The 22,883-nt window shown below is 53.5% G+C and overlaps 1 protein-coding gene across 4 annotated transcripts; it reads right to left on the bottom strand.

The window, feature by feature from the left end:
- Window positions 1–9,190: 9,190 nt before the first annotated feature.
- RGS14 (regulator of G protein signaling 14) lies at window positions 9,191–22,883 on the bottom strand. Of its 4 annotated transcripts, XM_036241186.1 has the most exons (16): window positions 22,704–22,883; window positions 16,195–16,216; window positions 15,908–15,917; window positions 15,584–15,762; window positions 15,166–15,258; window positions 14,936–15,079; window positions 14,412–14,555; window positions 14,182–14,293; window positions 13,743–13,855; window positions 13,135–13,338; window positions 11,217–11,293; window positions 10,861–11,005; window positions 10,691–10,772; window positions 10,540–10,586; window positions 10,338–10,452; window positions 9,191–10,074 (listed from the first exon to the last, which is right to left on the bottom strand). In XM_036241186.1, the coding sequence occupies exons 2-16, from the start codon at window positions 16,198–16,200 to the stop codon at window positions 9,872–9,874; spliced, it is 1,674 nt and encodes a 557-aa protein (XP_036097079.1). In that variant the 5' UTR covers window positions 16,201–16,216; window positions 22,704–22,883; the 3' UTR covers window positions 9,191–9,871. The 4 variants fall into 4 exon arrangements, with proteins under 4 accessions (XP_036097079.1, XP_036097076.1, XP_036097077.1 ...); XM_036241183.1 differs by lacking the exon at window positions 15,908–15,917 and having other exon boundaries at window positions 9,192–10,074; XM_036241184.1 differs by lacking the exon at window positions 15,908–15,917 and having other exon boundaries at window positions 9,192–10,074; window positions 10,861–10,987.

The raw sequence follows: 22,883 nt of genomic DNA, 5'->3' as shown, positions 1-22,883 counted from the left end.
CTGTTTCAGATCAATAACTTCATTTGGCTCACCAGCTGGGCTGTTTGCTCAGGGTCCCCTGAGCCGTAGTCCTAAACAACATTCAACATATTTTAGGGTGACACAGACCCAGCCTTTTCCCATTAAGTAAGATAGAAATCTGCACAGTTTCCCCCTTAATGTGATAGAGGTTAACTAGTTAGTGCTTAATTTGCAAAGCATTGTGGAGTAACGGTCAGAATAAATTCTCTGTCAAAGTGACTAAGAGTAGAGAACACAGCAAGCATGGATCTCTGCTCCACCACATTATGGCTGTGTCATTTTAGGCCATAAAACCCACAGGGGATAGGAGGGGGCGGGGAGTGGAGGTGCAGCTGGGATTGGTTTGGTAGAGTGGCCACAAGTCCTGATTTTCCTGGCCAAGTTCTGGTATGACTGACTATTAGCCCAGTGTCCCTTTTTACTCTGAAAAGTGCCCTATTTAGGACAATGAGCCATATAGTCTTATGGCTTGTTCTGGGAGATTCTGGGGGACTCTTAATAGAAGTCTCCATTCATAGCAAAAGGAAATTAAAAATAACCCTGCTTCTCAGAAATACTACTGTAATGTTTAGACACTGCCTTTCATCCTTTCCTTTTTGCTTTTTAATTTTTTAAAGGAGTTTGGACCAAACTGATCACGTGCTGGGAAGCAAGATCTCACTGTTGCTCTGGAGAACAACAGTGTTGCTGTTTCTAATATACATAATTAAGGAGGGAATCTCTCTGCCTTTTTAACCTGCTTAGGACTTATTTTTGTCTATGAAAGACTGCTCTTTTGCATCTGCCATTATAAGCCTTTTCCTGTGTCTTTACACTCAGCACAGGTGTGGGTTTTCTTTTTGTTTGTTTGTTAATCCTCACAAAGATATTTTTTCCATTGATTTTCAGAGAGAGTGGAAGGGAAGGAGGGAAAGGAGAGAGAGAGAGAGAGAGAGAGAGAGAGAGAGAGAGAGAGAGAGAAACATTGATGTGAGAGAGATACATCAATTGGTTTCCTCCCGAATGTGAGGATGGAACCTGCAACCCAGGTATGTGCCCTTGACTGGGAATTGAACCTGTGACCCTTTGGTCTGTGGGCCAACGCTCCAACCACTGAGCCATACCAGCCAAGGAACAGATGTGTTGTTTTTTTTATCCTCACCCAAGGACATTTTTTGTTCAGATAGAGTGGAAGGGAGAGAGAGGAAGAGAGAGAGAAACATCGACATGAAAGGGACACATCGAGTGGCTGGGGACAAACTGCAACCGAGGTACGCGCCTTTAGCGGGAACTGAACCCGGGTCTCTCTGGACCACAGGCCGATGCTCTAACCTCTGAGCCAAACCGGCCAGGGCAGATGTGGTTTTTAATGGTTGCATCACATTCTCTCATGAACCCTAATTTACATAGGAACCCTCTTGGTGTCCTGGAACCTCTTCAACCTAGATGGACTGAATTGGGTAAGATTGGGATTCAAAAAAGAGTAGGAGGGGTGTTACTGAACCATGGAAATGAAGTTGCTACTGAGTTCTTGTGTTGGAACTGTTCTTGAGTTCAGAAGCCCTGTTAAAGTCATATTAGGGATGGGTCGAAGGCTGCTGGAACCCCCCCACCTGGGAGAACCTGACACCCCACATAGTGTCCAGAGACCCCAGACCACAGATCATGTTATCCCTCTCTCTTGTCCTATTTGGGTCGGACCCTGGGCAGAAGCAGCCATAACCAAGGTGCTTCTTATGAACTGGATACTTCTCCTTTTTAATAAGGCTCTGATCTGCCTGGCCGGTTTGGCTCAGTGGTTGAGCATCAACCCATGCACCAAGAGGTTGCTGGTTGGATTCCCGGTCAGGACACATGCCCAGGTTGTGGGCCAAATCCCCAGTGGGGGGCATGCAGGTGGCGGCCAATTGATGTTCTCTCTCATCCATGTTTCTATTTCTACCTCTCCCTTCCCCTCTGTCTAAAAATCAATAAAGAAAAAATATTTTTAAAAAATAATGTTATGATCTTTGACAGTTTTGACATCTCCCTTCCCTGCTCTCATGGAGCTCAGGGGTTAGTGAGGGAGGCAGTTATTGATCACAAGAGATATCAGTACAAAATGCTGTGGACTTATACATCCAAATTATTCTCCAAAATTCTGGGGAGGGGATGGGGCTGCTACAACCCTAGAAAAAGCCTTGACATGTGGAGCTGACCGGAGCTGTTTTTTGGACTCCTGAGAGCAGTGGAGAAGGTGACTGTACTCCAGCCCCAGCCTCTCAGCTCCTCTGTTCATTTCAGTGCCCCCCCACACACACAGCCTGCTTCTTCCCATCTGTGACAGACTCTGTGTGTCCCCCTGAATGGTGACTCTTGCCCTATCTGCTCATGTGCACTCTGGGTCTGCAGCTGGGGTGGTTGGTGGTGTCTCATGTTGAGAAAAGGCTTCCAGAAGGAGAAGCAGTCTTGGAGGGAAGATGCCAAGATCTGTCTGTACTGACTGTGTCTGAGGAACTATGGAGTGAGCAGTGGGATCTCTGGGCCTGAAGCACAGGACATGCTTTTTATCCCACAAGGGGTCACCTGCACTTCCGGACCCCAGGGAGCAGCATGTGGCTGGTCCATCAAGCAGAAAAGCAAGCAGGCATCTTTTTTTTTTTTATCCTCACCCGAGGACATTTTTCCATTTTTTGTTCAGACAGAGAGGGAGGGAGAGAGAGAGAGAGAGAGAGGAGAGAGAGAGAGGGAGAGAGAAACATCGATGTGAAAGAGACACATTGAGTGGCTGCCACCCACACGACCAACCAGGACCGGGGACTGTAACCAAGGTACGCGCCCTTAGTGGTAACCGAACCCGGGTCTCTCTGGACCGCAGGCCGACGCTCCAACCGCTGAGCCAAATTGGCCAGGGCGTGAGCAGGCATCTTTGAGAGGCCCTTCTCCTCCACCTCTTCTTCTCTAATCCATCACCCAGTTCTCCTAGTTTTGCTTTCCCAGGACCTCCGGGCCAACCCCCTCACCTGGGTTATTGCAATAGCCTCCCAAATGTTCTCCCTGCTCTGCCCTTCCTCCTCCCAATCCAGTCTCCAAAAACAGCAGCCAGACAACTTCACAAAATACACTTCTTGTCCTGTCACCTCTCTCCCTTTCAAAGCTGCTCCTGCTGGCCTCTTATCATAAAGACAGCATTTGTCACAGCCAGGGGGCCCAACGTGACTTGCTTCCCCTGTAAAGGTGCCCCAAAGAGAGTATGCACGGTGAGGAGAGCTGTGGCTAGGCTGAGCCCAGAGGAGCCCCCACATTTCTGAGAGGTCAGAGTAAGAAGGGCCAGCAAAAGAAAGATTCTTGCCTGCAGCTGGGCTCAGGAGGAACAGTAGAAAAACAGTGCCCCAGAAACCAGTTACCATGTTGTTGTTGTTTTTAATTTTTGTTGTTGTTGTTGTTAATCCTCACCCGAGGATATTTTTCCATTGATTTTTAGAGACAGTGGGAGGGAAAGAGGAAGGAAGAGAGAGAGAGAGAAACATTCATGTGAGAGAGACATCAGTTGGTTGCCTCTGCATGACCCCAACCAGGGCCGGGGATTGAAACTGCAACCCAGGTACATGCGCTTGACCAGAATCAAATGCACAACCCTTCTGTTCTGGGGCCGGTGCTCTAACCGCTGAGCAAACCGGCCAGGACAGAGTTACCATGTTTTGAAAGACACCCTGGTCAGCTGGGTCTGCTGAGATGGCAGCTAATGTGAAAACAGAAGATACAGTGACTCAGGAGAGCTCTCCTGGGCCAGTGCTGAGGGAAGAGGCAGCTTGCAGTGAGTGGGAAGCGCAAAGAGCATGGCCAATGTGAATGTGACAGGCTGACAGTTATTGAATTTCATCACATCAACAAAAATTATTTCCCCAGTAGCGGCATGGCTGTGAACGGAGAGGAGAATGATGCCAAGAACAAGTGTATGCGTTTAGGAACGAAGCAAGCTGTGGAGATGGGCACCACCAGCTGTCTCTGCAATTCTCCATTAAGATCCATTGCTCCTTAAATACATGTTTGCTGCAGGTGCATTTTCTGCAGGACCTAAAACTTGAGGACAATCAAGGGAGGAAAATCTAACATTCCAGACCATCTTTCTAGGAACTGGATTTTTTGGGGGGGAACTGGACTTAGGAGGGAATTGGCTAATGAACAGTGTAATACCACAGCAGGATTCCTCATGAGCACAGTTTGAGAGCTCTTGTCTCTTCTCACCAACATGTTTATTTATTCAACCAGCATATAAGCCCCACCAAGTCAGCACAGCGCTATGCATTGGGAATACCTCAGGGAACATCCTGTTCCGGCAGTCAGGCCAGCAGAGTTGCTCGTGGACAAGCTGTGAGTGTGCGTGGCATACACATGGATGCCTCCTCTCTGTGGACAGGAAACCAGTTCCTACCCGTGGGGTGGATGATATAGTAGGGGCCACCTGCCACTTCCCTTTGGGGAACAGAATGATCCCTCCCCTGGCCCTCTTGATGTTGTCCTCTCTTGGAGAGCCTGGACTTCAATCTGAGCTACCTGATTCAGAGCAGTCAGGGCCCTGAGACATTGTTTTACCCAAGCCCCATTTTCCCAGGGTACATTAGAGCCTGTGGGGCAGGGCATGGGCAGCTGACTTGAGAATGTCTTGTCTCTGTTTGGGGGATAGTGCCCTGTGAAATGATTAATCCTGGTGGCTCAGGAGCATGTCACTCATTGATTGAGGAGGGCAAAGTCTGTGGCCAAAAGAGCTGAGGCGGCTTTAGACTCTTCTCAGAAATCACCTCTTCCCCTACAGCGCCCTTCCTCATGTCTCTCAAGCCCTATGCCCCGGGCTTCATGCTGGCCCTGGGGACCAGGCCTGAGCATGAGGCTGTGGACAGCACACTCTCAGATGGCAGTCCATGCTCTGGTGTCTAGATTCCAGACCTGAAACTCTGAGATCTGGCTTTAGACTTCAGGTCCTGGGCTCCTGCTTCTGGGGTTCCCACTCTGGTGTGGCCTGTGGCGGGAAGCTCAAGGCCCTCCACTCTATGTTCCTAGGTCCAAGTTCTGGGTTCTGCATCTGGGCTTTGTGTTCCTTCAGCCCCTCAGCACTGGGGCAGGAAGACGGTGGTTTCCTGGGCTAACAGGGTTGTCCCTCCCCACCCATTTTAGCTGGTCAGAACTTCACCCTGGAAGCCAGCACCCTGGGCTAGGCTGGAGGTGGGATGCTGGTTCTATGGTGTTTCTCCTTGGCGTTGGCCTTGGCTCTACCCACAAACCAGGACCCTGGAGGGAGGAGCTGAGTTGGCCAGAGAGCAACCCTTGACCAGATCCTACAGGAATCACAGGACATATACACATATTCATGTCCCCAGCTCTTTTTGGACCCCCAGGACCAACAGGGATGAGAATGGCACCCCTGGAAATTGTGCAGCTGTGTAGGCCTGCACTCAGCCTGGGCTGCATCTGATTCAGTGCAATCAACCATGACTGTTCCGCCCTATCTGGGCCTGTGTTTCCTTGTGAAAGCTGAATTCCAGCCTCTAATCCCCCAGAAGTCAGAGTCACTTGGTCACCAGGCCAGGCCCCCTGTAGGGTGCACCTTGTGCTCAACCTTGGGGGTGGGGGTGGCTGCCCTGGAAGCACAAGCCTACAGCTGCATCAGCACTTTGATCTGGGCTCCAGGTGGGCAGCCCTTACCCCTAACTGTCCCCACCTGCCCCCACCCTGGCCCAGAGCCTAGGTCATTGTGTGCCCTGTGTTCACCCTGTGCCCATCTCATACCATCATCCCCTCCCCTTCCCCAGCCCCAAAGCCATTAAGTGGGGTTAGGCGATGAGAGACAGGGAACAAGATTCTCTCTCGGAGGCTTGGAGCCATATGGGCTTGGGTCCCATGAGGTCGTTGAGAAAGTCACACCTGCTGGCTCAGCCAGTATCCTCTATAAGAGGGGAATGTCGGAGGCTGCAGAGCGGTCAGCAAATGTGTGCTCTCTCTATTCCTTCCTGCTGGGTAGTAGGTGGATAGATGAACTCCCTCCCCTCTTGGCTTCCCTCCTGATGAGGCAAGAGGAAGCAGTTCTGCCGCCTCTCCCAACCACCCAGGAGTCCAGCTGGTGCAGTGGCTTTGGAACAGGGCCTATGGGTTGAGCAGTTGATGCCCTGCCCCTGGGCCTGGCGGGCTGAGACCACCACGGCTCAAGGCCCCCTCAAGGGAGGTACATTAGTGGGGGGAGGGAAGGCTGCTGCAGGGGACACGCTGGAGGAAGGGATCACTGAGAGGACTGTGGCAGAAAAACACACCCAGCCAGCCAAAGTATGCCTCCAGGGGTGGTAGGCCGAAGCCCCCAAAGGAAGAGTTGGGTTCTATTTCTGGAGAAAGGGATGGTGGGTCAGCAGTGGCAAAAAAAGTGGCCTTGGAAAGTTCTTTGTATTTTCATTATTTTTAAATTGCATCCTTTTAAACAAATTAAAGCTAAAGTGAAAATCTTTGACCACTATTCCCAATCCTTGTCCCCTCCTCGTCTCCCTGTCAGTTTGGTATATATCCTTCTAGAACATTCTCTGTCCTTTCTGTACATTTACAAGTACCTGTGTGTTTGTGGTTTATATAAAGGTCTCATGATATATGCATTGCTCCTTTTTTTTTTTTTAACTGAATAATAACACATCTTGGAGAACTTTCTACATCAGGACACACTGTATCCAGTTCCTTACCTGCTGTGGCATTGCAGAGCATGGAGACACCATCAAGTATTGTTACCCCACCCCTTCCCCATCCACATTTGGCTGTTTGCCAGTTTTTAGGTCATAAACAACCCTGCAGGGATGGGCTTCCTTGTGCCCAGGAGTAAGTGACTCTCTAGTGGTACTTCTGGGGTCATACAAAGCATGTTTTTAATTTTTAGTAGAAACTTCCAAACTGCCCCCCAGAGTAGCCATGTCAATATCCCCTCCATGAAAGGGCCCTGGCTCCCCATCAGGGGTTTCTACAGCATCCAGGCCTCCCTGGGGTGTGTCCCTGAGTGCTGGCTGGGCAAGCTCCTTGCAGAATCCTGGGCTGATTGCTTTCCCTCCTGCAGCAGTGGTTTCATATTCACTGAGCTGTTTTGTTATGAGGACAAAAATGAGATGAAGGATGGAATGTGCCTAACCCCGGGACCTTGGTAGATGTAAATTTCTCCCCTGCAGGGGCCAGTTTTTAGGGGAGCTCATCCACCTGATTCATGACCCGCTTTCTCATGAGGCAATCTCTTTGGTTCCTAAGTTTGACAGGCATTATCAATGGCAGAAGGGTGGACTGGCCTGCGGGATCTGCCAACTTTGAGAAGATACCCCATCTCTTACCTGGTGTCCCCACCTCTCTATCCTGGGGCATGGAAAGGTGTCTTCTGCCACAGGGAGAAGCCCCAGGGCTCAGAAAGTATGAGGGGTTCTGTAGCTGATCAGGGAAGGAACATGGGTTGTCTCCCTACCCACATCTCTGGCCACAGACGGTGACCCTGGTGCTAGGCGGTCCTCTGCCCAAGACCCCCACTGCCCTGTTGCCCCTGCATCTTTAGTTGGGGCTATCTGAGGTTGTGGCATCATTTTTCAGCCCACTAGGCCAATGGGATACAGAGGTGACTAAGAGGGATGAGGGCCCTGCATATGATGAGAGACCTACATCATACTGTCAGCAAATGAGAATAAATAAGATTGTTACAGAGTGGGCTGAGTGCTGTGAAGGAAAAAAACTGGGTAGAATGGTAGATAATAAAATTGGGGAGCACTTAGTAAATGATGCCTTTGTCCATTTAGTCTGCTAGAACAAATACACCAGAGACTGGGTGGCTTATAAACAACAGACATGTATTTCTCATAGTTCTAGAGGCTGGAATTCTGAGATCAGAGTGCCAGCATGGTGGGGTCTGGTGAAAGCTCTCTTCAGGTTGCAGACAGTTGTCTTCACAATGTGTCCCTCACATGGTGGGAGGGGTGAAGCAGCTCTCTGAGTTCTCTTATAAGGGCACTGATCCACTCTCATATTAATCACCTCCCAAGGCCCCACCTCCAAGTACCACCACACTGAGGTGGTTGGGATTTGAACATATGAATGGGGGGACACGCACACATTTAGACCACAGAACGAGGCAACCGGGGAAGGCTCCTCTGAAGTGTTTAAGACAAGATCGTCAGTGAAGCAGGACTTGGTGGTTGCAGACCTTAGCAACCCCATGCAGAATGACAAGTATACACACATTGAAAGAGTGCATGGGCTTGCCCAAGGAGGAAGTCTAGAAGTAGCTAACTTCAGGCATGCATGAATTTAGGCGTTTAGATAATTTTGTCAGGAATCTCCTTCCATCTCTCAGTTCTACTCTCCTCTGTTGCCTTCACTCCCAAGCAGGCTCTCTCCCTGCAGGTCCTTTCTGAAAATCCCCAGGAGATGTTAGAAGATGACAAGGATTGGTATTCTGACTGGGTGAGAGGATCATACCTGAACTAAACTAATTGGCCAAGCCTGGGTCATGAGCTCATGCCAGCAGCTAGGGATCAATACAGCCAAACAACATGGACTGAGGGCGCAGAGTACTGAAGCCCCCTAAACAGGAAGGCTTGGCTTTGACTTCTAGAGAAAAGCACAGTGGGTCAGCAATGTGCGCCCCTCCCCATCTCTTCCAGTTACATGAGGGGGGGGGGGGTGTGGCGTGGTGGTGCTAGAGCTCCTGGCAGAGAGGGCAGCAAGTGTAAAGATCTGGAGTGGGGATAGAGTTCAACCTGTTGAGGTGGTCAGCAGGGCCCCTCACTCCCCCACACCTTCTTGTGTCCCCCTGCTTCCTCTGTCCCCCTGCTTCCTCTGTCACAGAACCAGGACTGTGTCTGGCTTCTCTGCCTACAAGCTGGGGCCTTCCTTCTGGGAGGTCTTCCCTGCTTCCCTTCCCTGTGTGGGGTTTCCCTGGCTGCTTGGGGTCAGGGAAGACCACCTAGTCAAAGTAAATAAGGGCAGTACCTGCCCCTGCAACTATACCCAGTATCCCCTATAGGGCCTTCAATGCATTCAAAGAAACCACAGCCATGTCTGCAGGGACACAGTCCCCTAAAGAAGCAGAGAGCAACTAGAAACTGTACTCAGATCTAAAACTAAGGAATAGTAGGACAGCATCAGCAAAAGCACAGCTCCCCAGAGGGGTCTTCTCCTTCCCCTCCCTCCCTCTTGTGTGTTCTCATCCCCCGCCCCCCCATATTCTGTGCAGCCAGGAAGAGAAGTTCTGATATCAGGAAGTCAGGGGGCACATCCTAAGGTCCCCAGGAGCTTCTGGGCACTGTAACCTTGATGACGGATGCAGTGTGGTGTACGTATTGGGGGGTATACAGGGTACACAAGGAAACACCTCAAGGCAGAATAATTATTATTATAACAATATTATACATCCAGGACAAACCCAGCTGCCCCAAGCCAAATGTAAAATCCGTATGTCCAGTAGAGTCCAGTGGGTAGAGGGAGGGGCTGCCCACCTATACCTCCCAGGCCTTCCTCATATCAGCTCCCTGAGGAGGGGCCTGCCCCTCCTCCTGCTCCCTGATGAAGCTTGGCACAGGGTGTGGAGGCTCACACTGTTAACATGCCTGCACGGGGGTGGGAAGAAAGAAAGAGGGGAGCCCTACCTCCCGGCAGTGGCCTGGCTACAAGGGATGGGTGGGCAAGTCTATGAGGGACCAAGTGGTGGCAGCTGTGGTGTATGGCTACTCTGAGCCCCTCTCCACCCTCTCCTGTCTCTTCCTTCATGCCTGCTCATGTCAGGAAAGGGTCAGGGACACTCACAGCACAGACAGGGCATGCAGAGCAGGACCATGGCATGCTTGGCCCGCTAGGTGCCATGTAGCCAGCCCGGACTGTTGGGCAGCTGTCAAAGGGCAGAGTGGGCAGTGGAGTCCAAGGAAACACCCTTGGGCTGGGCTGATGATTCAGTCTGTGGTGGGTTCTCCTGGGAGTTGGGCCTTTGGGCAGGCAGCTGCAGAAATTCTGGAAGCACCAGGTCCTCTTTGCGCAGAAGGCCCCTTTGGTCATGGGCCCCACTGCTTTGCACCCGGTTCAGCAGCTCCACCAGACCTGGGGGTGGCCACAGAGTCAGGAGGTCCACCCTCATAGACCTGCACATGCGATTCCACCACAGTCCTGCTGCCCATATTGTGGCCACAGCCTCCCTGAGCCCTGCACCAATGCCCTCTCCTACCCCCTATCCCAGCCCTGCTGGTCCTCTAACCCCAGTGGCCCCCAGCACTCCTTGTCCAGTTCCAATGATGTCCAGTCCCCTGATGTTACTCAATGGTCCCAACTCCTCTGGTCCCTAGGCCCCACCGTCCCCAATGTACCTTCAATGTCACAGGTCTGTCGTTTCCCAGTGGCATTACTGGGCGCCTCAGCCAGGGAGTTGAGTGGTAGTGGAGAAGGATAGGTGGCCTTGTCCTGGGTTCCAGGTGGGGCACACTGCAAGAACGTGGGGTCAGAGCCACTAGCAGGAGGGGAGGTGTGGGGGGCAAAAGAGGGCTGGGGGGCTCCCCGCCTCTCGCTCACCAGGCTAAGGCAGGGTGATGTGTTGCCAGCTTCGGAAATCTCCGCACCTGTGGCAGAGAGCGCCACCTTTAGTGTTTGCCTCCTACCTGGCCCCCCTTACTCCTGGGTCGGAACTGGCCCGGGGACCACACCCCGGGCCAACATCCCCTACCTGGGAGAATATCCAAAACCAGTCTCTGGGCCGCCACCGAGCTCACTAGCTTCCCCAGATCCAGCGGCTGCTTCTCGCCTGGCTGAGGGGTCAGGTCAGCAGCCTGCAGGACAGGCAGCTCGCTTCCCGCCGCCCCGCCCCTACCCTAACCCCGTGGCCCCGAGGCTCACCCGGCGCAGCTCAACCTGTTGTGGGCTCAGGTGGTGCTTCCCTAGGATAGGCTGCAGCGTGTCCTGCAGCCTCTTGGTGGGCTTGGCGGAGATACGCACCACGCGCTGCAGCGCAGCCAACTCGAGCCTGCACGGGACCCTCGGGCTGCGAAAGGGCGGAGAGGCGGCCCCGCCTTTCCTCCCAACCCACACTAGCCAGCCCCAGGAGGAGGTGGAGCCTGAACCGGGGAGAAGGACCAGCTTGGGGGTGGGGAGTTAGTCCAAGGGGAGGAGTTAGCACAAGGGGCGGGACCTGCAGGGAAAGACTGTAGCTTGAACACAGACCCGGACCTAAGCCTTGGGAGAGGGGCACTCACTCGAAGGTGATTCTGTTTTCCAGTCTCACTTCCTGGTCCGCCAGCACGGTGCAGTCCTGATCCAGGACCAGGGCCTTCTGCAGACGCCAGGCAGAGTCTGAGTCCCTCCCCCCACTCATAGCTATCCCTGCTGTCTGAGGGAACCACCTTCACTTCTTTAGTTCGGAGGGAAGGGCAGATGGGCGGGTGAGCGGTAGAGGTGCAGACATGGATGCGTTAGAGACCTGGCTGGAGGTGGAGCCTGGGAGAAGGGTGGCAAGGATGCTGGATAGACTTGCAAAAGGAAGGGAGTTATGGGACACATGGGGGTGTGGTAGGCACGAAATGGTAATGGGGTTGCTTGGGTAAGGGGTAGACTTAGGTCCCGTATCATAGGGTACCTCTTCCTGGGCCAGGACAGGATCTGCCTACTGGACAGCTGACCCTTCAGACATGTGAAACCCTTCCAGACCAGCTGGGCGCATTTCCTTCCTCACCATCAACCTTTGTGCAACCACCCGCCTTGTCTCTTTTGGGACATTTGTCCACTTCTCTCCATCCCCACCTACTAAGGACACTTCTTGTCTCCTCACTGCAAAAAAGCAAGTTCAATGTGAGGACTGGAGGATGTGGTGTCTGGCACAGTGCCTGGCACAAAGTAGGTACATAAACAGTAGCTGTAGTAATTACTGCTCCCAGAGGCTCTGCTACCTGCACCAATCCGGGGCAGGGAGGCAGCATCTCCCCCACCATATGCCAGTGCTGTGCTGCTGGGACAGGTGGAGTGTGGGTGGTAAAGTTATATTTAGCAGACATGAAAGTCCATCTGGGCTGTGAAGGCTGCTCTGGAGGCTTGAGAGAATGGGCAGAGCTCTTCACACTCCCACGCTCTGGGCTTCTGAACACGCCTTGAACTTCTTATCCATTTTCCAGGCCTTCTCTCCCCCCACAGCCCCTCCTCATTCACAACTGCTGCCTCTTCCAGGAAGCCTTCCTGGGACCAATCAGAAATGCCTACCTCACTCCAGAAACCCTCTGGAGACTCTACTCCTCCTCCCTGATCACTGCCTGCCTGCTCACCTCCAGCCAGTGGACCTGGAAGACAGACCTTAGGCCCAGGTCCCTTTGCCCACCCATCTGGCATGGCCTTAGGATTTGTCTGCTAGGTGAATAAAATCCTGACATGTCTTCTGGGATGCAACATTCTCCCTTTAGATCTCCCTTACTGGATAGTTAGTTTGAAGTTTCCCCCTAGATTCCTCTTTAAAGCTATGCTAGTTTGCACTTAAAGGAAAATTTTCAGTGGTTTTCAACCTTCCTAATGCCGCAACCCTTTAATACAGTTCCTCATGTTGTGGTGACCCCCAACCATAAAATTATTTTTGTTGCTATTTCATAATTGTAATTTTGCTACTGTTATGTGTTAGGCAACCCCTGTGAAAGGGTCGTTTGACCCAGGTTGAGAACCGCTGGGTTAGGTGCAGCTGGTTGCTTCTGGTGGCAGAGGAGGCGAGGGCTCCCCCAAATGGTCATTTTAGGGATGGACAGCCTGAATTAGCTGTGCTGGGGGAAAACCTACCTCCAGTAGGGGTTCTCCCTACTCTACATCCCAAAAGAGTGAGGATGATGGGTGAAACTGGAAACCAGGGTGGAGTGGGGTGGGGTAGGGCTAGGATTTTTGAAGGTTGAGAGTGGATATCTGAGTTTAAGTAAGGAGTTGGTGCTGGGTTGATTTAGAGTTGGGCATGGGGAGAGCAGCAGAGTGGAGAGAGGCTGGAGTTAGGAAGGGGGTGAGGATAAGGGATGGGATGCAATTAGGGTTGGTCCAGGAGATTAGGAATGGAATTGGGGTTGAAGTCATAGCTGAGCAGAGATGGGAATGGGGTTGGGATCAGGATCAGGAAGGGAGTTAGAGTTGGGGACCAGGCCAGGTTCGCACCTGCTCGTTTCCCACTAGGTAGACCTTGATGTCAGGAAGAGAGAGACCTCGTTTCTCACAGATGCCTGCCAGCATGGCACGAATGGTGAGGCCAGGTCGGGCCAGGGCCAAGGAGGCTGTGCCATCGGGCAGGTACACACAGCAGTACTTCCCTGGTCGGCTTTCACTCTCACCTTCTGAGCTCCCAAGGCTCTTGCGATGGCTCTAATTTAGGGCAAGAGTCGTGGGGAGGCCATCTGTATACATTCAGGAACATGCAGACAGGTACACAGACAGGTAAGCTCACTGGGGCACACGTGCACGCATCCACACATGCCCAAGAGCACACCTGTCCTCTTACAGGAACACATGTATGCTCAACTCACTGGCCCCACACACACTGTGTACACGTGTGCACACACATTGGCTAAAGAGGATGTACACCCATGATATGCATGGGGCCCAATGTGGTGAGGACAGGTAGAAAGTAAGAAGATGGAGGGATTGGCTGTGGGGAGCAAGAGGGATAGATGGAAGTAGGAATGGTGACTGGAAATGATGGCGGCCACACCAAAGAACCTGAGTAGTGGCCCTTGCCCACACTTAGTTTCCCCTAGCAGTAGGCTCACCTCTGATTTGCTGCTGACAAAGGCAAGGAAGCCAAGGTCCAGACTGGTTGAGGAGTTGAGGGAGCCCTGGGACTCTCTTCGCAAGGCCAAATTTGCCCCTGTGCCTGCCAGTTCTAGGGGAGAGGGAGCAATGAGCAGTGCAACACCCCCCTCACCCCTCGGCTGAGACCTCTCCCCAGCCAGTGGACCCCGTTGGAACTCTCTTACATGGGTCTAACGTGGTTTGGATTCCTGCAAGCATCGCTCCTAAGGGAGCTTCACAAACTTCTGGGGTCTAGCCTGGAAACCCAACCGCCGGGGAAGGTGGTGGCCACAGGGACCTGCATTTATTTCGGTTTTCACAAATGTAGACTGTGGGACAAGTATGAGGAAGGGGTTGTTCTCAAGGCTTGCCTAAACTTCCGCCCCACCCTTCTCTGAGTCCCGCTCCTGCCCTCACCCCTGCGGAAGGACTTGCGGAGCGGGCGGCCCCCAGGGCCCTCAGAGGGTGGCAGCTGCCCCAACTCCTCCACACCCAGCGGCAGCGACTTCCCGGACTTCAGCTTCGGCTTCTGCGGGTACAGAAAAGACGCTGGCACTGGGCTGGGCCCTAGACCCCATGCAGACCTTGCAATCCCGCAGATTGGCACCAGGCCCCGCCCCCCATCCCCACTAGCCCCTTGTCCGCACCTTCCTTGTGGCATCGGGGCTGCCGAGGCCCAAGGAGCCAGGGTCCGGTAGGGGGCGCCCCTCAGCTTCTGCCAGCAGGCACTCGCGGTACAGTGGCGACTTCACGAAGCGCGCATAGCTGTCAAACTTCATCAAGTTGAAGATCTACCGGGCAGACGCGCGACGGTGAGCTGGAGTCCCAGGCCGAGTCCCCGGAGTTGGCCTGGTCCCTAATCTAGGGAGGGAGCCCCTAGCCCTTCCTAGCTACCTCGAAGGTCCAGGTCCCGCCCCTACTATTGCCTCAGGTCACAGCTCTCTAGGCTCCGTCCCTACCTTTGATAGGTCCCGCTCCTGGCCCCTCCTTCACTGTAGACTTTGGTACCTACCTCTGAACAGCACCCCGCCCCCTCATTTGTCTTTGGCCCACAATCAAATCTGCCCTTCCCCACCCTTCTTCCCCTTCCCTGCGCCACTCAAGCTCCGCCCCTGGATCTAGCCCCACCTCTGCTCCTTCGAGGTTCCCTTCCAAGGCCAAGCCTTCTCACCTGAAGCTGCTGTGCTCGAAACATGTCGGGTCGGGGCTCGGCCAGCACCTCCTCACCCAGCCAGGCCTGCCGGTCGATGTTCACGGGGCTCAGGGCCTGGCTGGATAGGAACTCCTGGTAGATGTTGCGGGCCTCCTGAGCTAGCTGGGGCAGGAGGGACAGGAGAAGGTCAGGGGCACTGCCCAGGCTCTGGGTCCCACCTCTCTGCCTCAGCTCCCCCTTCCCCTGACCTGCTGGGTGTCGCTGGCAGGGATCTGCTGGAAGCGCTCGCAGGCCTTCCAGAAAGTCACGTTCTCAGCACTGAACTCCTTCTTCAGGAACTCCTGGGGTGGGTTAGAGAAGGGGAAGGCAGTCAAGAGTCAGAGACTGCAGTCAGGGGATGTGGTCCAGAGACTGGGATAGGGTTAAGAAGCCAAGCCAGACAGATAGTGCCAGTGAAACAGAGGGGGCCAGATCCAGAGGCACAGAGAGAAAATGGGAAAATGGGAGGCAGAGAGAAGCAAAGTTTCCTGCTGGGAGAAGAGGAAAAGGGTGCAAAGAAAAACTGTGGAAAAGGCAGATGACAGAGGAGTCCCATTGGCCAGCCTTAATTTCTATCCATGCCCCCAACCCCACCTGTCATCCGCCCTCCCCGCCCCCAGGGCTTACAGTGAAGTAAGCCAGGCCCAGTGTGTCCTGCAACAGCCGCTCGAAGGACAGGCCCCAGCTGGCCACAGGCTGCTCCTCAGTGGGGAAGGGGCTGCTGGGGCCACTGGGGAGGCTGTGGATGCTGAGGGAACTGCCTCGACCCTTGCCCTGGTCCTGAGGTCCTGCTGTGCTGCTCAGCTCTGCAGGGGGATAGACAAGTGGAAGTGACCCAAGAGGCCTTCCCCATCCCTTAGTCCACCCCATCTACAGATACTTCCCTGGAAAAGATAGCAACTTGCAGGGGTATCCCCACCCTATTTTCTTCTTCTTTTTTTTTATTCTCACCTGAGGACACCTTTGCATATTTTGTTCAGATAGAGTGGGAGGGAGAGAGAGAGAAACATCGATGTGAAAGGGACACAACAAATGGTTGCCACCCGCATGACCCAACCAGGGCCGGGGACAAACCGCAACCAAGGTATGTGCCCTTAGCGGGAACCGAACCCAGGTCTCTATGGACTGCAGGCCGATGCTCTAACCACTGAGCAAAACCGGCCAGGGCCCCCACCCTATTTTCACATACACCACACCACACCCCCAGCCAGGCTTCCTCCACATGCCTTGTCACTTACCTCCATCTGAGACAGCCAAAACCTACAAGAGATACGAGGTAAAAAATCAGAGTAGAGCCCAAGATGGATTCTCGAAGGGCACAGTTCTGGGCCCAACCCCCAAGACTGGATCTGTGGTCTCCTCTGCCTAGAGGGCCATGCTGGGCATTCCCAGCCAGGCCACAGCTTATTCAAGGTTTTGTGTAGGCTGTCCCCAGCTCCCCTTCCATCATGTGCCAACCCCTCTGTGCTGGAACTTATGCCTGGTATCCTCCAGTCACCCGTGGCTCCCTTCTCCAATGCCTGCTGGGTAAGCCCAGGTATATAACATGGAGAGTAGGAGCACGAACTTTGAATTCTCTCTCTGCCAGTTACTAGTTGTATGACATTGGTCAAGTTACTTGTTTGTCTTCATCTGTTAATAGGGGATGATGATAATAATAATAACTTACTTCCTGGGGCTGTTGTGAAGACCAAATCAGTTTAAAGTATTTGCAGCATCTGGAACAGTGGCCAGCATGTGGTAAGTGCTATATCAATGTTTGCTATTGTCTTTCCCTCTGTAGCTGATGATCTCCTTATGGCAACTGTTTCCTTTTGGGGTCTATGATCTCCCTTGGGTCCCATCGCCCTTGGGCAGAGCACAGGATTCTATTATAGTATAGAGCAGTGGTTCTCAAAGTTTAGCGTGCATTAGGAAGACTGAAAGGGGTCACCTCCAGTGATGCCAGTTCAGTAGGTCTAGGATTGGACCTGAGACTCTCCATCACTAACAAGCTCCTGGGTGATGCTGATACTGCTGGTTCGCAGACCACACTGTAAGTGGCCAACTCCATCCTCCTTCCTCCCCTCTACATACAACTCTGACTTCTCTGGGAATCCCAACCATTAGTGAAACAGAAAAACCCTCCTTTCAAAATGACTCTTGCTTGGTCTTCCTACCTTCCTAGCAGTTCCTCCAGCTTCCTCGTCATCTCCTACCCACACAAGGTAGCATCTACCCCTACCTGACTATGTCCTGGGCCCTTTCTCCCACCCACGTCTTCCCAGCTCCAAACACATATGCCAACTTCCTGCTAACATCTCCACCCAAATGTCCCACACACCCTTCAAACTCATCCAGTCCCAAATGGAAGCCACCTCTGCCACCACTACCGCAGGGCACCCAACTAGCTTCCCTCCATCCTGTCTTTCTTCCCAACACCAGGGCTTGGGTCATCCTCAATTCCTCCTCCCTCTCACCTCCTACATTTTCACTAGGCCCTGAAATGGGAACTTCCACCACCAGTCCCTTCTTTCCATCCCCACTGGAAACAGGTCTGAAAACATCCCTACCCCTAGGAAGCCTCTCCCTATCCTGGCGGCAGCCTCCCTCTCTGCTCCCCACTTCTACCTGGGGTGCTCAGGTCACACACAGGTGGCCTGGAGCTGTCCTGCAGATATATAGAACATTACTAATATCTTGTCCCTTAGAACATTTATTTTTAAATTTGAAGAGGTTTCCCACATTTAAAAATCAGGAGTTTTAGCCCTGGCCAGTTTGGCTCAGCGATTGGAGTGTTGGCCCACGGTCCAGAGAGATATATGCCGCAAAGGGCATATACCTCGGTTGCAGTTTGTCCCCGGCCCCGGTTGGGGTTGTGCGGGAGGCAGCCACTCGATGTGTCCCTTTCACGTCGATGTTTCTCTCTCTTTCTCTCTTCCTCTCTCTCCCTCCCACTCTATCTGAACAAAAATGGAAAAATGTCCTCGGGTGAGGATAAAAAAAAAGAACTCGGGATATTATCTGGCATGTGTAAATACTCAACAACAATATTACTGTTGTATTAATATTGGTGTCTGACCCTGCTCCCACTTTTCAGTTAGTGAGCCCTGCCACAGAGGAGAGAGCACAGGTGTCAGGGTCTGTCAGACTGGATTTCAAATCCCAGCCCTGCCCTTTTCTAGTTTCATAGCCGTGGTCTCCTCCCTGGGTCTTCTTTCCCACCTGGAGCACTGGGAGAAGACGTTGCTGAGGAGGGAATGTTTTGCAGGGCATGGCTGGGCCTGGAATCGGTTCCCAGCACACTTCGCCCCAGCCCACCCAGCTCTCACTCTCCTGCCTTTGCTTTCCCCCATCCAACAGTTTCATCTGAGTCATCTCCCACAGCTGCAGGACAAAGTCCCAACTCCTGAGATGTGTGAGGACAAGTCCCTTCCACCCTGCTCTTCTCCTTCCTGGCACCTGCCTGCCCAGGCTGTTCTGCAGTCGTTCCTAGCCTCATTGCCACTGCCAGAGCCCTCTCTCCAGGTCTCTGGGAACCATCCTGACCGCCCCCCCTTTGAGGATACCACTTGGTCCTGCCTCCTCCTATGCCCACCTGGCGTCTCTCTGACCTGTCCTCCAACCTGGGTAGAGCCCCCATAGCTGTTGGAGCAGGCTAGGACCTCAGAGATGGCAAAGGTTCCTCCACTAGAGCCAGCCCTCACTCCTATTTATTTTATTCTTTGCATCCGGTCAAATTGACACTTTCTGTGTCTTTAGGTGGGGCCAGATTCCAGATCCTCCCCAGGTCCCACTCCCTGCCCTGGGAGGCTGAGCAGGTGCTGAGTTATAGCTGAAGCTCTACCTAGGTCTGACTAATGAACCCCTTCAGCTCCCTTCTTTCCCTCCCCCTCCCCCCCAACCTACACTTTATCAAACTTTTCTGTTTTCCCCTCACCCCTACACACTCCTGCTTCCTGCTTTGCTGTTTCATCTGCCTGTTATCTGCTCCGGCTTCCCTACCCAACGGCTCTCCAATCTCTGCCCATCAGTCTTCCCTAAATACCAGCTGCCCAAATCCCCCTGCCCACCAAGCTTCTACGCAGCCATATCTGGGCTTGTCTCCCTTATCAGTCTGGTAGCTCCTGGAGGCAGGCCTGGGTTGTAGGAGGGAAACAACCCGAACTTCATTCCATGCAGCACCCTCTCCTTGCCCCAGTGCTCCCAAGCAGCCATCAGGGCCCTGGGCAACCCTCCTCTGCTCTCCAAGGTGGCCTTGCAGCCCTTTCCCCACCAGGGATGCTCCACCTCTGAATACCCCATCTCTGCAGCCTGCAGTTCACCTTCCTGAGCTCTTCTTGCCCGCTGGTTGTCGATCTGCGTAGTTGAAATTGAGACAAGATAGGGACTGAGATCCAGAGGTGGGAGGGGGCAGAGATAGACTCCAGTTCCAGTTACACAATTTTGAAGTAAGTAATTTCCCTTCTCTGGGCCTCAGTTTCCCCCTGGGTAGCATGTGTCTCAGCATTCCCAAACTGCTGGGGCTGCTGTGATGGGCAGACAAGGCCCATATGTGAAAGTAGCCAGCATTGCAGTGGTCAGAGGCTCTGCTGACCTCATGCTGATGCCACTGGCTGGGCTCCGACCTGCCCAGGCTCCCAGGCCTGGGGAAATGCTGCTGAGCTGGGCTGGCCTTGCCCCACTCATCTGCTTGAGGAGAAGTGGTGAGTAAATGGGGAGAAAAGGGGAAGAGAGGATGAGGAAGGGTGTGGTGGTCAGTGGCATCTCCAACCCATGGTCGGGCCACAGTTTGCCGTACTTTTTCTTAGGAAATAGGCCCTGGGAGAGCTGCTGGTATCTGAGAATACTAAGGTGCGGGTGGCCCAGCATTTCCTGGGCTCCAATTGTGTGACAGGCACTCTCTGACAGTATATGTCCTCTTTCTCATTCCATCCTCACATCCTGATGCTGTGTGGCAGCTATTATTACTCCCGTCTCCCAGGTGAGAAACCTAGGCCCAAAGAAGTCACACAGCTGCAAAGTGGCCGAGCTGAAAGTGGAACCCAAGTATGCCTGACTCTGGAGCCTGAGGTCTTCCCCCCACTAAGCTGCTTTCCACGGTGGAAAGGAGACATCCCAGGGAAAAGAATCTCAGCCATTGGACCCTGGAGGGGTCAGATCTCAAAGGGAGGGCCAATTTACTGAGTGTCTTCTGTGCTGGACACTCTGTACCATTGTCTCATTTCATTCTAGTCTGGGACACTGAAGCCCAGAGATACCCACAGAGAGCACTAGGAGCCTAGCCCTTCAGCCTGAACCAGCCCTGTGGAGCTGAGCCCAGACTTGGCCCCTCTGTGCGGCCACCTGGCCCTCAGACCTGGCCCTGAGAGATGGCGCAGAGGTACAGTGGGCTCTGCCCTGCAGGTCTCCCTGTAGGGTGTGGAAGATTAACCAGGCTTTCGGAGACTGACAGAACACAATCGTTGCCCATCCCCCGTGTTCCCCACCTCTGGGCCTTTCCCCATGCCATGCCCTCCTCCAGACACTTTTAGGGTATCTTCCATGCCCCAGTGTGCCAAGTGAGAGAAGAGATTAGTTCTTCCTTCCCAGGCCCCACTTACGCTTTCTCTATCCCTGACCAGTGACTCTTACCCAACCTTAATTTTATTCTGGTATTTGTGCCCATGTCTTTTGTGTCTTGCCAGACTGGGAGTTGCTTGAGGGCAGGGGACAGGATGATGGGCTTGGGTCTTGAGTGCTTGGGACAGGGCTGGCATAGAGCAGGCCCTAAGGAGGGGTTGTTGAATGAATGAATGAGTGAACAAATGAAGTGGCAGTTGGAGCTGTGTGAAGACATCTCTGGGAGGAGGGCTGGGGGGTCATCTGCAAGTGACAGGTTTCATTGCAACTGCCTGGCATGCTGAGTGGCAGAAAGACAAGGCTGACAAATAAAACTGCTTCTGCAGGGAATGATGGGGTGACAGCTAGGGGAAGGTGGAGGAGGACAGAGCCAGGCAGTTTGGGGAGGTGGAGGAGCCCTGGCATTGAGTCAGACTAGCTGGGTTCAAATGCAGGCCCCTCTATCCACCGGCTGCCCTCAGAAAGTCATTTATTCCTCTGACCCTTTATTGGGAGGTAGTTCATGGAAGGAGCAGACACCTAGCTCACAGGTGCCTCTCTGTGTCCATCCCTGCTACAGATGCCAGTGCCTGTCTGTCTCTACCTGTTTCAGCTGAGCATGGCCTCAGAAAGCTCCTGATGACCAGCAAGTGGCCAATATGTGGCCTTTGGGATCCAAAGGTGGCACAGAACATTGAGAACAGGCCTAGGAAGGGCAAAGATAAACCTGTGTGTGCAGGTTGCTGAGAGGAAAGCCCGTGGGCTTGCTGGGGCTGGGTGCATAGCTTGGGTGCCCTCTTTGCTCTCAATGATGTTGGAAAGAAATAACATTGTCGATGAGGGAAGGGCAGAGGCAGAGCCTGTCTCCTGGCCCCTCAGCTGCTGTTTGGGGTGAGCATGGGAGTGGGCATGTTCCCCCTTGGCCTGGGCACCCAAGTGTCATGCCTCCAGGGTAGAGGTGTGAGGCCCATAGGTTTTTGAACTTTCAGTTAGGTTGATGATAGAAACAGTAAGGTGGGCAACTAGGCTAACTTGAAGGAGTCTGCCTCTCTCCCACACAGCTAGCCTGGGCCTGGGCAATAAAGAGATGCTGGAAGGAGAGATGGAGAGAGATCTTGAGAATTAGGGGGCAGGAGTGGGGTTGGGGGTGGATCAGTTTCTTGGTGAGGCAGGGAATCCTTGAAGAGGGGCTGATAATGAAGGGGGGGGGTTTAAAAATGGAGCCTTTGAGATCTGTTCTATTCTCCTCATTTTACAGATGAAGAAACTGAGGGTCTGAGAGGACCCCCCCTGGTAAGGGAGAACAGAGCCAAGACTGAAACCCAGGTCTCCCCAGACCCATTGGTTTTGTCCCACAACACTAGGCTGGGGCATGGTGGGAGGCTAGGACACAGTCTGGCCTTTCTGGGATTGTTAGGAGGACTAGGGACCTGCCTCATCTTATTCTGGAGATATAAGAGAGGCCCAGCACAGCCTGCCCCATCTGCTGCATGAATAAAGCAGCCATACCTTCCAAGGGTAGCTCTAACCCAGAAGCCAAGCAGCAGGGAGAGTGTTTAGGAGGTGGGGCATCAGCAGCAGCCAGTGGCATCTTAGAGCCCAGCTACCTTTACCCTTCCTGGTAGCCCTGGAATAGAACAGACAAGCTGCACAAACCTGGCCTGACCCTGCTGACCCATCCCAGGCTGCCCAAGGACTGCCAGTTCTGGCAGGAAGCCTGGAGCAGGACGAGCTGCAGGGCAGTGACCCAGTGAGGGCTGCCCCTTACTTGACCATGGGCTTCAGAACAAGGAAGGGAGGGCTGAGGTTAAATGAGATGTGGGGGCTTGGGCCACCAAGGGGGTGTACAGGGGGCAAGGGCCTAGCATGCAGGCAGCCCCAGATGGTGACAAGGTAGCAGGAGAGGGAGCAGTGGGGGCTAAACCAGAAGCCTATGCCTGCTGTGCTCCAGTCTGATCCCTGGGGTCATCCCAGGTCCCCAGCAGGCCAATCTGGAAGGTGCTGGGGTGAGGGCACCAGGTCCCACTGACTGCTGTCTGTACCCAATTTCTTCTGCCCATGAGCAGCCCGCAGGTTCTTCTTGCCCAGCTCTGCCTAGTGTGCTCCTGGGCTCCACCCTGGGTGTGCCCACCCCTCCCCATGGGCCTGGCCTGGAGCCTACACTCACCATTCGCCCGTTGGGGATGCCCAGGTGCTTGGGCTTCCCTGGCATGCCTCTGCTGTTCACCGGTGCCCTCCCTGGGGGGCGCCCACCATGAGGACTGTGGGCAGCGCCGAAGGCCAGAGCTCGTAGGGTGGCAGGCGCACGGCGGAGAGCCCAGCTCCACTCCTGCGGGCCCTCACATCC

Source organism: Molossus molossus, unplaced genomic scaffold (genome assembly GCF_014108415.1).
Source record: "Molossus molossus isolate mMolMol1 unplaced genomic scaffold, mMolMol1.p scaffold_m16_p_4, whole genome shotgun sequence".
Taxonomy (NCBI): Eukaryota; Metazoa; Chordata; class Mammalia; order Chiroptera; family Molossidae; genus Molossus; species Molossus molossus.
This window is presented reverse-complemented; position numbering and strand designations above follow the sequence as displayed.

Coding starts and splice junctions, on each gene's coding strand:
- RGS14 (XM_036241182.1), bottom strand. CDS start 22,748: ATGCCAGGGAAGCCCAAGCACCTGGGCATCCCCAACGGGCGAATG. Junction 13,856..14,181: donor CCGCAAGTCCTTCCGCAGGG/GTGAGGGCAGGA, acceptor CCTCTCCCCTAG/AACTGGCAGGCACAGGGGCA. Junction 13,339..13,742: donor TTGTCAGCAGCAAATCAGAG/GTGAGCCTACTG, acceptor GCCCTAAATTAG/AGCCATCGCAAGAGCCTTGG.